Here is a 13,766-nt window from a genome sequence, read left to right on the forward strand (position 1 = left end):
AAAGGTAAATGTAAAGACAGAAAGATTAAAATTAAATAGAAATACTTGAGCCTTGACGGACTCCTTTTGTATTTTTCTTGTAAAAATTTCAGCTACATTTAGCAGAAAAATAATGGTCTGACCTTCTCATTTCATTGGTTCGAAGCCCTTTTCGAAGTCAAGTCACCATTTTACTTTACAATGTCAATAAATTTGTATATATAACAATTTTGAAGGCAAGTTCTTTCATATTTTACTTTGAGCCATGACATATCCATGTGGTCGTTCAGCTCGGGTATTTAAATCACAATTTTTTTTATGGAAGCAACCTCTTTGCAGTTTATTAAAATGATTGTGGAAAACAAAAGAGCATAGTGCATAAATTCATAAATTCTCGTATAAAATGCACAAATAAAATTACTCACAAGAGCCAAAGCTTCATTTCAAAATTCCAGCTTAATTTTTGCCATATTTTCACACACAATTTTCTATAATTTTCCAATAAATGTTCGTATAAACATATTGAATAACACAATTATGGTTAAGCATTCCACATTATATAAAAAAAGGTCAAAATATGGCAAATTATTCGCATAAAATATTTATATAAATTGGAATACAAAATTGCTAGTAAGGACACACTTTTGAGGTGCACAAAGCCAATGCCGCAACGATGTATAAATTTCTTAAATTTATTCTCACTTGCTGCCAATTGAAACTAAATTAAGTTTTCCCATGCGTGCAAAAAATCCTGTTCTCCTGGATGGAAAAAGAGTGAACAATTTAATGAATATTTATTTTAATGAGAGCAAATAAACCAAAATGGAAACTGCATATTTTAAACACCACTTTTCGATGCGAAAACATCCAACAGATATCCAAAGTTTCTAAAACTTTTTATAAATACCTTGCCAAAATTTCTGGAGTGGCCAAAAAAAGAATTCGTCGACTTGTGATATGTGTTGATTTCCAAGAACAGATACTGTTTTCCAAGAGAAAAACCTTGCTAACTAAATTATTCCCAAGAGACGGGGGCGTTACGAGCGTGGCTGTTGAAATGAGCGGGACGTGTTCCCATCGAGCACCGCAGAAAATAACAATTTATGGGCTCCTCCTCCATTGAGGTTGGAGGAGTGAGGATAAGGAGCTGCATTCGGCAGGCAGATGGCAGCTGTGCATGGCAAGTAGGTGTTAAATATTTAATGATTGCCAGAGCGCAAACCGGAGGGCTCCCAAAGCAGCTCCTCCGCCAGGTCTGGCTCCTACTGTGTGCTCCTGCGTTGATGCAATTCGTTAAGTGCTCCTCCCAAACGCACACAGACACTCGGATATGGATACAGCAGATACACTGGAGAATCGAGTGCATACAATATGCCGCAATTTATGCGCACAATTGGGCTGCCATGCCCACAATCAAGTCGGCACACGTACTCCATGCCACATACCAGAGATCGTTGGGGGGGGGAAAAACCAAATGCGACCGCAAAACTAATTGAAATTGCCAGCGCAGGCAGTTGCCATTAGTTTGTCTTTTCTTGGTGGTACGATGGATGGCTGTACGGCTGGGGTAGTGAAAGATAGGACGGGTTGACAGTTGCGTGATTGTTGCAAGTTCGTGTAACCACAATGAGGCTGTGCCACGGTTGTCTTACACCAGCATTGCGTATTTGTAATTTCCGCACGGCGCGTATAGGCAATGGATTTACATGGACAATGAGCTCAACCCTTAAGCTCCCTTGAAGCCCATTAGCCGATATTAATTAGTGAAGCAATTAGTGAAGCCAAGGGGTAAATGTTTGCTGATAAGAGTTGTACATTTCTTTGCTTAATTTTCTAGAAATTCCTGGATGTAAGCGGTAGGCTGTTGACTTGCAAAAAAATCCATTTGAAATGAATACGCATAAATTTTGGAGTTTATTTAGTGAAAAATGAATACGGTACTCTCCTTTTCCAAGTACTTCTTTTACGCACTCTTTCCAAGTAAAGACTTCACCCCTTCTTTCTAATTTATAGGCTTTTAGCAGCTGCTTTTAGGAAAATACTTTACTTTTGCCCTCTCTTTATAGATACTGTTACTAAAGCAAATCATTCACTTTGTTTTTATACGCCATCTATCTTCATTTCGGGACAATGGGACAACAGGAAAACAGCCAACGAATATATATGGCCAATACGGAGATAACACAAACAAACAACATGGCAAGAACAATAAAAGGGAAACATCAACTCGAGAAGTCATCATTGGTGGAAGGAGCGGAAACCTTCAATGGAGGGATGGTGGTACGACTGTTTGCCCGAATCGGTGGTCTTTTTACAGCCCGGACAATGACAACAATGAGCAGCAATGAAGCGAAATGAATGAGTGTATAAATAAATGAATGCAACGGTTCAATTTCTGTTCGATTGCCGAACGACGGAGCGGACCTTGGACTTTGCTGGGGAATCTGCGCGAAAAAGAAACCTACAATATAGGGTAGATCCCACTTACCACACAATATTTCTCGCTCTTTTTTTTTTTTGGTGCACTCCTTCAGATAGAGATGGGCAATGTCTTTGGTGTAGTTGGTGCAGGGCGTGATGGAGCCCACGCCCTCGTTGTACTGGCCGCACATGTGGCACTTGAGGCCGTCGGCGACTCCCAAGCTGCCGCTGCACAAAACAATGGCCACCAGTAGGGCAGCGACCACCGTGGCCCGACTGGCCCTAAACAGAGGTGTGCCACCCGTCAGGCTGCTGCTGGACATCGAAGCAGAGGCAGATGCTGATGGGGCAACGAGTACTGAGGATGCAGGATGCATGGACGAGGCCATGTCCTCGCCGTCGACGGCATTTGTTGACATTGCTTTTTGGTTAGAGCGCGACATTTTCATATGAGTTTCTGACCTTTAACACAAAACACACTCACACACACCGCACACAAAGGAGGAGTCGACGGGCAGACTGACGGAGTGACAAACAGTATGCGTGCACTCTCTGAAATTGCAGTTGCTTCGTTTTCTTTTTGCTTTTTTCGGCAGCTTTTGTTTCTCTTGTGGTTACTTGATTAATACTTGAATGTACAATGTAGAATGTACTACACTTGGCTTTCGTCTGCTTGTAACTTTGATGGCTTTCCTTCCGTGTTGTTTATCACCAGCTCCTGCCAAAGGTCAATGTTGGTTGTTTTGTGTGTGTTTTGAAAAAAAATTTACTGCAAATGAAGGTTGATCTTTAAAGGAAAAGTGCACATGATGGAGATGAAAGCAAACACCAGCAGTGGCTCAGTACGTAACAGTTCTCAAATTCTTGGAATTCTGTTATGCAAACTTTAACAATAAAAATAGCTTAGCAGTGAGTTGGTACTTGGAATGGATAAGACTGAATTTCCAAGAATCAACTGATATTAATCTCTTTGGTTGTGTCAATATAATTGAAAGAGATTTTCTGTTACGAGAACATTTACCTGTCAGTGAACGGACTTGGCAATTTCCGTAGAATGGAAATTAATCTATTTAAAGTTTCAATCAAATTATGTTGCAATTCCTCTCTCTCTCTGAACTGAGACAATTTCGTATGCTGAATCATGATCCAATCTTTAGTGGCATGTTCTTCATATAAGTGCAGATCTAGAACTGCTCTTTCTCTGGAAAACTAATCAGAAATCTTGCGAGAAAGTGTTATGAAGCTCCTTCTATGGAAGTCATGGACTTAAATCACAAAAGCTGTCGATGCGTAAGCAGCTTTTGTGGCTTGCACCCAGCGTCAGACCCCCTTTTGTTGTACCCAGAGCGGCTGGGCTCCCTGGCAGCAAAGAAATGTTACAAATTGCCAAATGCTGCCACGCCCTTTGTTGGGCTGCTGGGGAAGCTATGGAGCCAGGCCCAAAAGCCATATGCATGGATGCCACGACCACACACGGCTGCACGTTTTTCTCAAAACTCAAAAAATTGTTTTCAAATTGCTTTTGTTGTTAGTTAAATGCGTGTCTCTGAGAGAGAGAGAGAGAGAGAGAGAGAGAGGGGCTGCTAGGGCTGCGGTGTGGCACTGAGGGATGGCTAAAAGTTCTTCTATGCGATTTCTGTGTTGAGTGTTTTCCACGAAATATCCAGAAAATACACGGAAAAGTACGGCGGGGGCGACCCAAAATCGTATTACTGCCACCTCGCACCTTTTGGCTGCCTACTTTCGGCTTTGATTTGATTCGGTGAAATATGGATGATGCCTGTGTGCCACACGGAGGAGCACGGGATCAATTCGTGCTCTGTGTTTTTGCTATTTCGAAATTCTAGACAAAGTATCACGCATACACCATGTTGCCCCGAGCAACAGCCAATTAACGAGTCATTTCAGTTCTTTTTATTTTGTGCTTTTAATTAAACGAATGAATGCAATGGTCCATCATAATGGGCGATGGATGGCCTCTCGCATTCTGCTCTTCTCATCAAAATGAAATATATTTTTCTCATTTTTGCATTCTCAATGGTACAGTGTGACCACACAAAAACACCAACATTGACTAGATCTCTCCGCTGGGATTTTCCAAAAAAAAAAAAAACAAGTGTTTCTTTTTCTTATTGAAGGTTCAGAAATGTTTCGGCTATATTTTGGATATATTTTTCATGTTTTCGTGGATATTTCACAAATGTTTCGTGGATATTCTCTGCGTTTTCAGAAATATTTCACTAGTTTTAGCTTCAGTTCACTCTTTAGTTTTTTATTCAAAACAAAAAGTTTTTTCAAGTCCTCTTTTTCTTTCATGAATGTTTTACATATATTTCAACTATTTTAAACACATTTTTTAAATGTTTCACATTCTATTTATTGTTGAAAAAATGTTTCTGTTCCATATTTTAAAATACAGTTTATAAGTTTCATCTTTTGCTTTGAAATGCTTCAAATGTTAATTGTTAAACACATTTTGCATGTTTTTAACGTTTATTTCTTTGTTCACTCTTCAGTTTTTGAACACATTCACTGACCATTTCTCAAAAATATTTGATTTCCAACTGATTTTTGCTGAGTCCGTCTAACCGTGCGTTTCGTCAGAGTTGAAAATGTTGACTGCAGCGGCTGAAAGCAGAGGAAAAAAGAACCGTGCCACAAAAGGCATGACGATGCCGATGCTCGGGTTTTGCGGCAGCTTCGCGTTGCCTTCGTATTGGTCCAGGTGAGCAATGCTGCTCAAACAGTTTTATTCTGCATTTTTGGTGGTACAGTTTGAGAATCGGCGGCATTGAAGGGATAATTCTGTTAGAAATGTATTATTTAAGTGTGTGGAGTGCTACACATTTATCTAAAAATTATTACATTTAAGAAAGAAAACGGATTTATCTTTGATAAGGGTTTGAAATTAAAAAACAATTGAAAGTTATGAAAAGAAAATAAAGATACAAGTCTATAAAACGACTAGAAATATGAAAGAAATTAAGAGACAGTTCTAAGCACTTTCCAGTTTATTACAGTTTGAGAGTCACTGCTGGGCCAGACTGCCCGTTACACTGCTTTATCCCCCAACGCATTCAAATCCACTGTTTTGTACTGCTTGAGAATGAAGCAGTTCCAACTGCTTTTCAGCAAAGGCCTTAGACTGTTCCCACCAAAATGCATCGCTCTCCTGAACTGTTCTCACTTCTCTTCAGATTTCAAGCAAAATGCAACCAAACCTGTCACGGCGTGCACTTGGGAAATCCCATTATTTATTCCTTATTTGCTTTCAATATTGAAATAAAAAATCCGATTGGCTTATCAACCGCCACGAGCAATGTCAGTGGACCCCAATCCAATGATTTATGGGGCACTTGGGAGAGATATGTCTATAGAATTTATTGGTTGGAGTTTCCGTAACTATGCCAATATGATTTGGCTCTTTTTAATCCAGTCAACGTACTGGGCAACCTTACAGTAGACACCCGGGTAGGGGGCCACAGTGCAGGGCTTGATGCTCCACGAAACGATGCCCACCTGCATGCCACCATAGAGGAGAGGACCACCCGAGTCGCCGCTGCACTGTCCCATGCCACCCTCATCGACACCGCCGCAAATGTGGTAGCGGGGATCCGTGGCTCCCTTATGACGAGTGGTGCATTCCTCATCCGAGTAGACTTTCAGGTTAACCTCCTGGAGTGTGGTCTGGATGGTGCCGCCAGTCTGAAGGGATATCAAAATAATTATTAGGGCTTGCTGTGGAGAGTCCTGAGAAGCTCAAAACCTACCGCATTTAGACCCCAACCAATGAGCACACCCTCACCGCCATTTTCCGTCTGAGGAGTGGCAAAGCCAAGCTCTGGCAGCTTCACGGGCGCCACAGTAATATAATCGAAGACGAACGGCACCTTCACCATCAGCAGCGAAATATCGTTGGCATAGTTATTGTAGGGATTGTACAATTCATGCTGGATGATCTTCATCACTCCGACGACATTGGGACCCGCTGAATTGATTTTGACCACTCCATACTGCACCGACAGCTGGTCCGGAGTGCGACCGGCAGTGCAATGAGCGGCAGTCACGGCAAACTGCTGAGAGACGATGGAGCCACCGCAGGAATGCGAACCGGTTGGACCACGCAGCGATATCTGGGAGTTAAAACACAGCCGTAAGAACTGTTTATCCGTAATTCATCATTCGTACACCTTACCACAAAGGGATAGGCCTCGATGCTAGAGTCCGTGCCATTGACCACACGACCATTAGGGGGCGCCGCCTGGCCCAAGCCAACAATGGCCAACAGTACAAGCGCTGCCAGCGAAAGATCTTTATGCGACAACATGATAGAGCAGAACATGTTCCCTCGCCACTTGGCCACACGCTTATATAGAGCGTCTTGGCCACTGCCAATATCGGACTGCGCACTGATTATGATTGTTTATGATCCCAGATTAGAGGCGAGCGAAGTCGTCCGGCTATCGCCGCCGGTACGAGTATCTTCAGTGACATCAAACGACGCTTTGTTCGGTTATCAATTAAACAATTTTAATCAAATTAAGAACAATGAACAAAATAAGGTATAGTTTTGGGGGATTTGACCTTCCGTGGAATGTGTTGGTTCTCTTGATGTTGAGCTTAAAATAAAAAATTGTCGGATACAAAACTTAACAACATTTAAAAAAACGAAAGAAAACAAAACAATTACAATTGTTAAAAGAGAGGAAGGCCATCAATGTTAAGGCTAATACCGCTGTTCCGTAATGGAACTTCGTCATTATTTGTACATACAATTCAAATACTGGAAAATAGTTTTGTTTGGGGAAGCGTTACAAAAAGCTGCTGTGGTTCTGTTGTACATAGAAAGCAAATCTATTATAGATATATCTCTGTATATAAGAAGGCTACGTGTCTATGCGATGTACCTCTAACATCGGTCTACAAAAATACTCTAACAAGTGCGCACCAGGCGCCGAAAAATTGCTCATCATTTCTATTTTTGTTTTGTCTTTTTTTTTGTTACTACTACTGTATGCTGCAGCTGCGTACCGTGGACAACTTCTGTTCCTCCTCATCCAAGTTCTTGGCGCTCAATATACTCTTGATGCTCTCCGCCTCCTTCATCCAAAACTCCAACTAAAAGAAGGCAAAAATGAGCCTTATAACGCAGCATTAATTAAATTACTTATCATACCTGTTGCAATAATAGATTGCGACGTTCTCCCTTTGGTTCATTGTTCACGAAAGGCACCAGAATGCCCAGCGCTGAGGTATACGACTCCAGAGCTGCGTCCAGCTTCCGCTCGTACAGATAGAGCTCTCCCTTGCGTCCGATTTCTAGGCCGGTTTTCAGGGACGGACTAGAGTTCGACAAGGCAACTGAAATGGTATCGAAACATTAATTATAAGTCCAACAATTCTTCTGTTCCTCGGCATACATAGCTGCTTGTAGCGCGCATCTGGCTCCAGCATTTCCGTTACACGCGAACCACTGGGCTGTGGCGCTGCGGTGTGGGGAGCCTCTGTGGAATGACCGGCTGCTAATGCAGCGGCAGCTGCCTTCTGTTGCCGCATTGCCAGCTGTTTGTACTCATCCTCGATTATGCAGTTCTTGATCTCCTCGGCGCGCTTCATGTAGGTCAGAGCTCGGTTGCGCAGGGCCTGCCGCTTGGGGGCATCCGACTCCTCCGTGATCAGCGGCACAAAATATTGCAGCGCGCTGCAGTACAAATAATAAGCCTCCTTGTAGTTGTGCTTCTCATCGTATTCACACGCCTGGGTGACCAGATCGATGGCCTTCTTCAGCGTCTGCTCCGTGGGAAACGTCTTGAGATCTAGAAACGGATGCGCAAAGAAATCCGCAAAGGAAATGCGTGCCGTTGGCTCGTGGGCGAGCAGGCGTCGCAAGAGATCGTGACACTCGTTGCTGATGCGAGCATTTGGTGGCAGTGTGATGGGTTCGGCGTTGCGTATCTTCAGCAGCAGCTCCTCAATGGTCCGCGAGCAATATGGCGCCTTGCCGAACAGGCACTCGTACAGGATCACGCCAATGCTCCAGAGATCCGCCTTGGCATCGTACTGATGCTTGCGCACAATCTCCGGGGCCATGTACAGCGGTGATCCCTTCAACTGCTGATTGATCTCGCCCAGCTTCAAGTGCTGGGCAAATCTAAGGAGAGAGATAAGAGTTGGAACAATCTTTTGGCATGGTTTTCCGTTTGGTTACCCAAAGTCAGCTACTTTAAGAGAGACATTGTTGGATCCTCGTGTGAGGAGAAGGTTCTGGGGCTTCAGGTCAAAGTGGGACACATCATTGGCCCGCATATACTGCACGGCGGCGGCCAACTGGCGCAGAAAGTAGCGGCAGGTGGTCTCCGGCAGGGCCTTCTTGGTGCGTATAAAAGCAGACAGGTTGCCGGCATTGCAGTACTCTAACACAATGTAAATGTTCCTGAAACGAAGAGTTATCAGCATGAGTAACGGTATTATGTGAATGTTATCCACTCATATACATACTTATCGTCCCAGAAGAAATCCTGCAACGTAACAATGTACTTGTGTTTGAGGTCCCTTAGGAGGCGTATTTCCGTTATTAGATTCTCCCGCGAGGTTTGCGATAGCGATGACATTTCCACATACTTGATGGCGTGATAAGTGCGCTGCTTCTGCAAATGGTTAAATGTTGTAAATTTGAATCAGCTAATTGAACGAAAAGTATTTGCGCGTGTGTGTGTTTTGTGTATGTGACCCACTTTGTGGCGCGCTTTGTAGACGGATGCATAGCTGCCCACTCCAAGTTTCTCGAGTATATCATAGTCCGTGATGCGCGGCAGTGACATGTGGATGTGGTCATTTAATTCATTTGTTGTTCGCTGCACAATAATTGTTTGTTTGTTTCTTGGTAGTCAAGCAGTGTGGATAACGATGAAAAGAGTAACTTAACCCACTTAATCCCCCTGCATTTGAACAGAGTTAACACATTGAGTTAAACCACGGAAAATAATATTGCTAATATATTTTTTTGAATATATCCTTCTACTTTACTTAAATGAGAATGGAAAGGAAATGTTACGTTACGTCATTTAAAAACTTGTTGCTTGGTTGTATTATCTGTTGTAATAGAGGGGCTTGCGTGGGCTAAGTTGCATTTCTTCCACGGTATATTTACGGTATTTTTTGAAAATTAAAAGGTATATGTTGGTATATTTCTGAGTATCATGCGGTATATTTTGTCGATGAGTCCGCGGTCGCACTGAAAACAACTAATTCTTTGATTTTTTTAAGGTAAATAAATGCAAGGATGCATAAAAATGTGCACAACATGAAGATACCAGGTGTTGCAACAGCCCTGTAGTTACAGCTGGTGCATAAGTGTTTGTCAATCTTGTGAATTTGGCGTTTAAAGTTTCTCGATTTCAAGCCAAGCTTGGGGCGTGCATTGGGGCGACACACCCAAAATAACAAATTAAGCAAACACGCCCTGCAGACCATCGCAATGTTTAAAATCTGTTGCTAACTTCTGCTTTATTAACGTTCTCCTCCAGTTATTTTATAGACTGTTAACCGTTAACTACTTCTGCACTACGTGACGTCACTTGCAAGGCTTCAAGATGAATTACGGCAGGAAAACGCCCTCCACATATCGCTCCAATCCCTCGGTGTACTCCCATGCCACGGGAAGGTATGTTTTGTATAGATAATGCTCTTATTATTGGTTATTAACTTGCCTGTTGCATATTCCTGTAGATCCTCGACAAATCTTCATTCCAAGATGTCGCGTTCGACTAGGTCTGTAAGGATACCCTGGTACCAGCGACCGCTGCTCAAGAACAATCAGTATATTGATATACAAAAGGGTGCCATGCTCATTGGCCTGTTTGCCATTGTAAGACCTTAATACTGAGCCCTTAATCCGTGTATTAATCTCCTGTTCGTTGCAGTTCCTTTCACTGTTTACCATTGCCTCGAGCATCTTTGATATCTACTGCTATGCCATGGCCGCGCCTGGGTCCACACATTACGGCTACTATATCATATCCTATGAGTTTGTCTATGTGGGAAATAAGCATGGTATGGAATCATTAGGAAACCCATTTTAACACACAAATAACTTTAAATTCCTTTTAGTGCGCAACATGTTGATTGTGTTCGCTCTGTTCTCCCTGATCATGGCGTTAATTAACTTTGTGACAAGCGTGCTGCTGTGCGTGGCACTCCGCAAGGTAAGTTTTGGGTTTTGATGGTGGTGCTATAAAACATTTGCATGGATTTCATTTACATTTCTCATTGCCCGAAAGCAAGAAGAACTGGGAGCACAGAAACGTTTACTAAGCAAACGGGTAACAAATGCATCCAGCACAATCATGAATCAAGAAATTTAGCACTTTTTCCCCTATCCCCACAACCAATTGGCTGCATTTCCTGGTTTGTTTATACAGTAATCGCCATCTGATTTCTCTCACTTGTCAGGAATACGAGCGGAAGGTGATGCCCTGGCTGTGGACCTTTGCTGTTTTCACCGTCTGGCGTGCCCTGGCGCTGATCTTCTTTGCCATTGTCAATGATTTGTACTTTGCCTACAATGTGATAATGGTGATGCTGTGGAGCATCTTCTGTCTGTTCTCCATCTATGGCTGGGCCGTGGTCTATTCGCTGTTCTTGGAACTGGTGGATCTCACCAAATTGGAGGATCTGGCTCATTTACGCGCAAGTTTCTTTGTTAATAAACACATTCAGCATATATATAATGATTATTTCTTGTTGCAGATGGGTACAATGGCCTCGCTGCATGCCTCTACAGCTAATTCGCTCGCTGGCTCACGCCCCACAACTCCTCACAGCACCGTCTCCACAATGCCCGTTGGCTAGTAATCGTATTCTCTTTATGGGATTAATCACAACGAAATTGCACAAACCAGACCGTCCAAAAGCTGCATCAGTCTACACCCCCGGTGCGCTTTCTATCCACGAACCAACAAATATTTAAACGAGTGTGCATTCCATCCACCAGTATAGTGCCTTAAAGATGCGTCTATCGAAAACCACAAATTTTATACGCGAATCTGCATGAATAGTTATTAAGTTTTAATCCGTCCAACCGTGCATCTGTATCTGTGTGTTCTCTAATGTTTTTTTATATTGTTAAAGAATCTCTCTGCCTTTATGTATGACAACATATCGTGTTTTTATATACATACATATGTATTATGTGTACAATCCGAATAGTAGCTATATTTGTATTTAAAGTACTAAGAGACAAGCAATTATACAAAACAAAATACAAACATAAATTAGTTTGGTTAATGATGGATCTTGGACGTTCGAGTGGCCATTTTCCGGGCGTTGACCATACGCCCACCCTTAAAAAGCAATACATCTCATTCTGTGATGAGGCACAGTGAGGCCAATAGGGAATTTATGGCACAGACTTAACAGATCTAAGATTCCACACTCTGCTTACACAGAGATGATCACAGTTTACTTATGGAACAATTATCAGGGCGTTTACCATACGCCCACCATTGAAAAGTAATTCATCTCAAATCATGATGATTCATTAAGCCAATACAAGTCACAGTGGTGCAAAGGCTACTCAAAAGTTAACCGCTGTGAATTCAGAGAAGAGCAGATCCTGCTTTTGGGGCTTCCCTGTCAATCACTTGGATGAACTTCCATTGTATTTGACTTCCAAGGAACAATCTTTGAAACACATTTGCTGCTGGACTTTCCATGAGTGTGCAATGTGCGAAGCGAACGCATTTACTGGTCATTAACACCCGAAAATATATTATGAGCCCCACACAAACGTGGGCAAAGTGGGGCAGTTCAAGAGCACAGGCGACACGGCCACAGCTACAGACGCGAGCAAACGCGATGGAACTTGTAGATGTGTGGATGCGTGTGTGGAGGCCAAACAAAGTTCAATCAACTGTTTTTGTTAATCATGACGACGCCGACGACGACTCTTCCTATAGAGGGGTGTTGTTGGTGGTGCATCGGTTAACCGGAGTTTCCTCCCTCCTTAACCCCACACGACTGCAATACTTTCACGGCCTGCTGCTAATGATGGCGCATTCAGGTTTCACTCTATCATCAGCAGGGGGGTGAGGGCATCGCATCCCACTGGGTTAATTTAAACAATTGCAATTGGGATTCAGCTGGAAAACAAACTACGTCATAATCTAGCAAAACTAGAGGGGAGAGGGAGACTCTTTGTTCCTCTCTCTGTCTCGGCTGTAGAACGCAATTTGTTGCATGCGCCATTGACTTACCATCAACATCAGGAATCAGGAAGAAGCAACCAACCAACCCCCCTGCAAACCAAGCAAACAAGAGCTGGGGGGGATTGCTACGCATTAAAGTTCAACAAATTGCGTTGTCTCCAAGTCCTGAGGTTACACTCTCGCACTCTCACTCTGCCCCTTGCTCTGTCACTCACACAGCTGTTGATCACACCGCAAACGGTAAATGTTCTTGTCGTGCACCTGTCGTCCCGTTCCTCTCCCCACAGGTTGAATGCACCAAAGCAAAATGGGATAAACCCAAAGTGTATTAGTGTAGGGTGAGGTATTTTTACGGAGCGCTCTTTATGATAAATGATACTTACATACATATGTACATATGTATGTATGTATGTACATATGTACATGTATATGGAAACTTCGCCACGTAACATAACATAGTGTTGAAGTTGCAAAATTGTTTGTGTGTTTGGGAATTATAGACACACCTTGGGATAAACAAAAATTGTTAGCGAGATAGAGTGAGTGCGTCTAAAACATATACACAAAGCTTTAGTCTGTTCCTCTTTCACCTTGTCGGATTTGCTTCCACATGCTCAATTTATGGTCCTTTTCCCCATATGGCTGTACAATGCACTCGCTCTCACACTCAACCTTGTACCAATCTAGCATCCATATGTACACATATGTATGTATGTAGAAATGAATGCATGTGAAAATTCACCCTTTGCTGTAGCTTCCCCTGCTCCGTATTACATACATGGTACATTTTGTAGGACGCACCTTGTTATCAATCAGCTCTTCTACGCATTGTTTGTGCCACCTTTGTCTTTTGCACTGCGTCATTTCCAACGGGGCACTATGCAACGGTTGCCTCTGTATCAACCTCTCCCTCCCGCCCCTGCTGATTGTTAAGGCTATTCACCACGCCATGTTATGCCACCCCCACACACATATGTATGGAGAGAAGTGCAGAGCAAGGTGCCTTTGTATTGAGTGGGAGTTGCCTATTTTTCGTCACTCTTTTTAAAGACGCAATGGAAGCAAAATAGACAACTGTCATGGGGGCTCTCTATCTGGAGTCGCACCTTGCCTGAATACACCTTGATTGACGTGACTTTTTCCCAACTTTTTCTGTTATCT

General features: G+C 42.9%; 4 protein-coding genes and 1 long non-coding RNA gene across 6 annotated transcripts in view; 1 reads left to right on the top strand and 4 right to left on the bottom strand.

Moving 5' to 3' along the window:
* LOC117897885 overlaps positions 1-5,040 on the bottom strand; it is a 29,679-nt gene extending 24,639 nt beyond the window's left edge. Inside the window, 3 exon segments of the mRNA XM_034806962.1 lie at positions 2,468-2,491; positions 2,493-3,118; positions 4,938-5,040. Coding sequence (XP_034662853.1) covers positions 2,468-2,491; positions 2,493-2,849 — 381 coding nt within the window. The 5' untranslated portion in view covers positions 2,850-3,118; positions 4,938-5,040.
* Positions 5,041-5,760: 720 nt separating this feature from the next.
* LOC117897656 (chymotrypsin-2) lies at positions 5,761-6,756 on the bottom strand. The gene is made up of 3 exons (XM_034806638.1): positions 6,596-6,756; positions 6,171-6,533; positions 5,761-6,105 (listed from the first exon to the last, which is right to left on the bottom strand). Exons 1-3 carry the CDS (start codon positions 6,740-6,742, stop codon positions 5,803-5,805), a joined length of 813 nt encoding a protein of 270 aa, XP_034662529.1. The 5' UTR covers positions 6,743-6,756; the 3' UTR covers positions 5,761-5,802.
* Positions 6,757-6,891: 135 nt separating this feature from the next.
* LOC117897655 (serine/threonine-protein kinase ULK3) lies at positions 6,892-9,299 on the bottom strand. 2 transcript variants are annotated; one of them, XM_034806636.1, is made up of 7 exons: positions 9,135-9,299; positions 8,899-9,047; positions 8,609-8,833; positions 7,821-8,551; positions 7,577-7,761; positions 7,432-7,518; positions 6,892-7,019 (listed from the first exon to the last, which is right to left on the bottom strand). In XM_034806636.1, exons 1-7 carry the CDS (start codon positions 9,219-9,221, stop codon positions 6,921-6,923), a joined length of 1,563 nt encoding a protein of 520 aa, XP_034662527.1. In that variant the 5' UTR covers positions 9,222-9,299; the 3' UTR covers positions 6,892-6,920. The 2 variants fall into 2 exon arrangements, with proteins under 2 accessions (XP_034662527.1, XP_034662528.1); XM_034806637.1 differs by having other exon boundaries at positions 6,909-7,518; positions 9,135-9,298.
* A 292-nt stretch (positions 9,300-9,591) lies between these two features.
* Positions 9,592-11,618, top strand: LOC117897893. Its single transcript, XM_034806971.1, has 7 exons — positions 9,592-9,666; positions 9,927-10,063; positions 10,129-10,267; positions 10,323-10,452; positions 10,510-10,604; positions 10,852-11,088; positions 11,149-11,618. Exons 2-7 carry the CDS (start codon positions 9,993-9,995, stop codon positions 11,248-11,250), a joined length of 774 nt encoding a protein of 257 aa, XP_034662862.1. The 5' UTR covers positions 9,592-9,666; positions 9,927-9,992; the 3' UTR covers positions 11,251-11,618.
* A 105-nt stretch (positions 11,619-11,723) lies between these two features.
* On the bottom strand, positions 11,724-13,619 carry LOC117897894. The gene is made up of 3 exons (XR_004649116.1): positions 13,407-13,619; positions 12,654-12,880; positions 11,724-12,539 (listed from the first exon to the last, which is right to left on the bottom strand). It is a non-coding gene; the product is annotated as an uncharacterized LOC117897894 (long non-coding RNA).
* Positions 13,620-13,766: the final 147 nt, after the last annotated feature.

Source organism: Drosophila subobscura, chromosome O, assembly GCF_008121235.1.
Source record: "Drosophila subobscura isolate 14011-0131.10 chromosome O, UCBerk_Dsub_1.0, whole genome shotgun sequence".
NCBI lineage: Eukaryota > Metazoa > Arthropoda > Insecta > Diptera > Drosophilidae > Drosophila > Drosophila subobscura.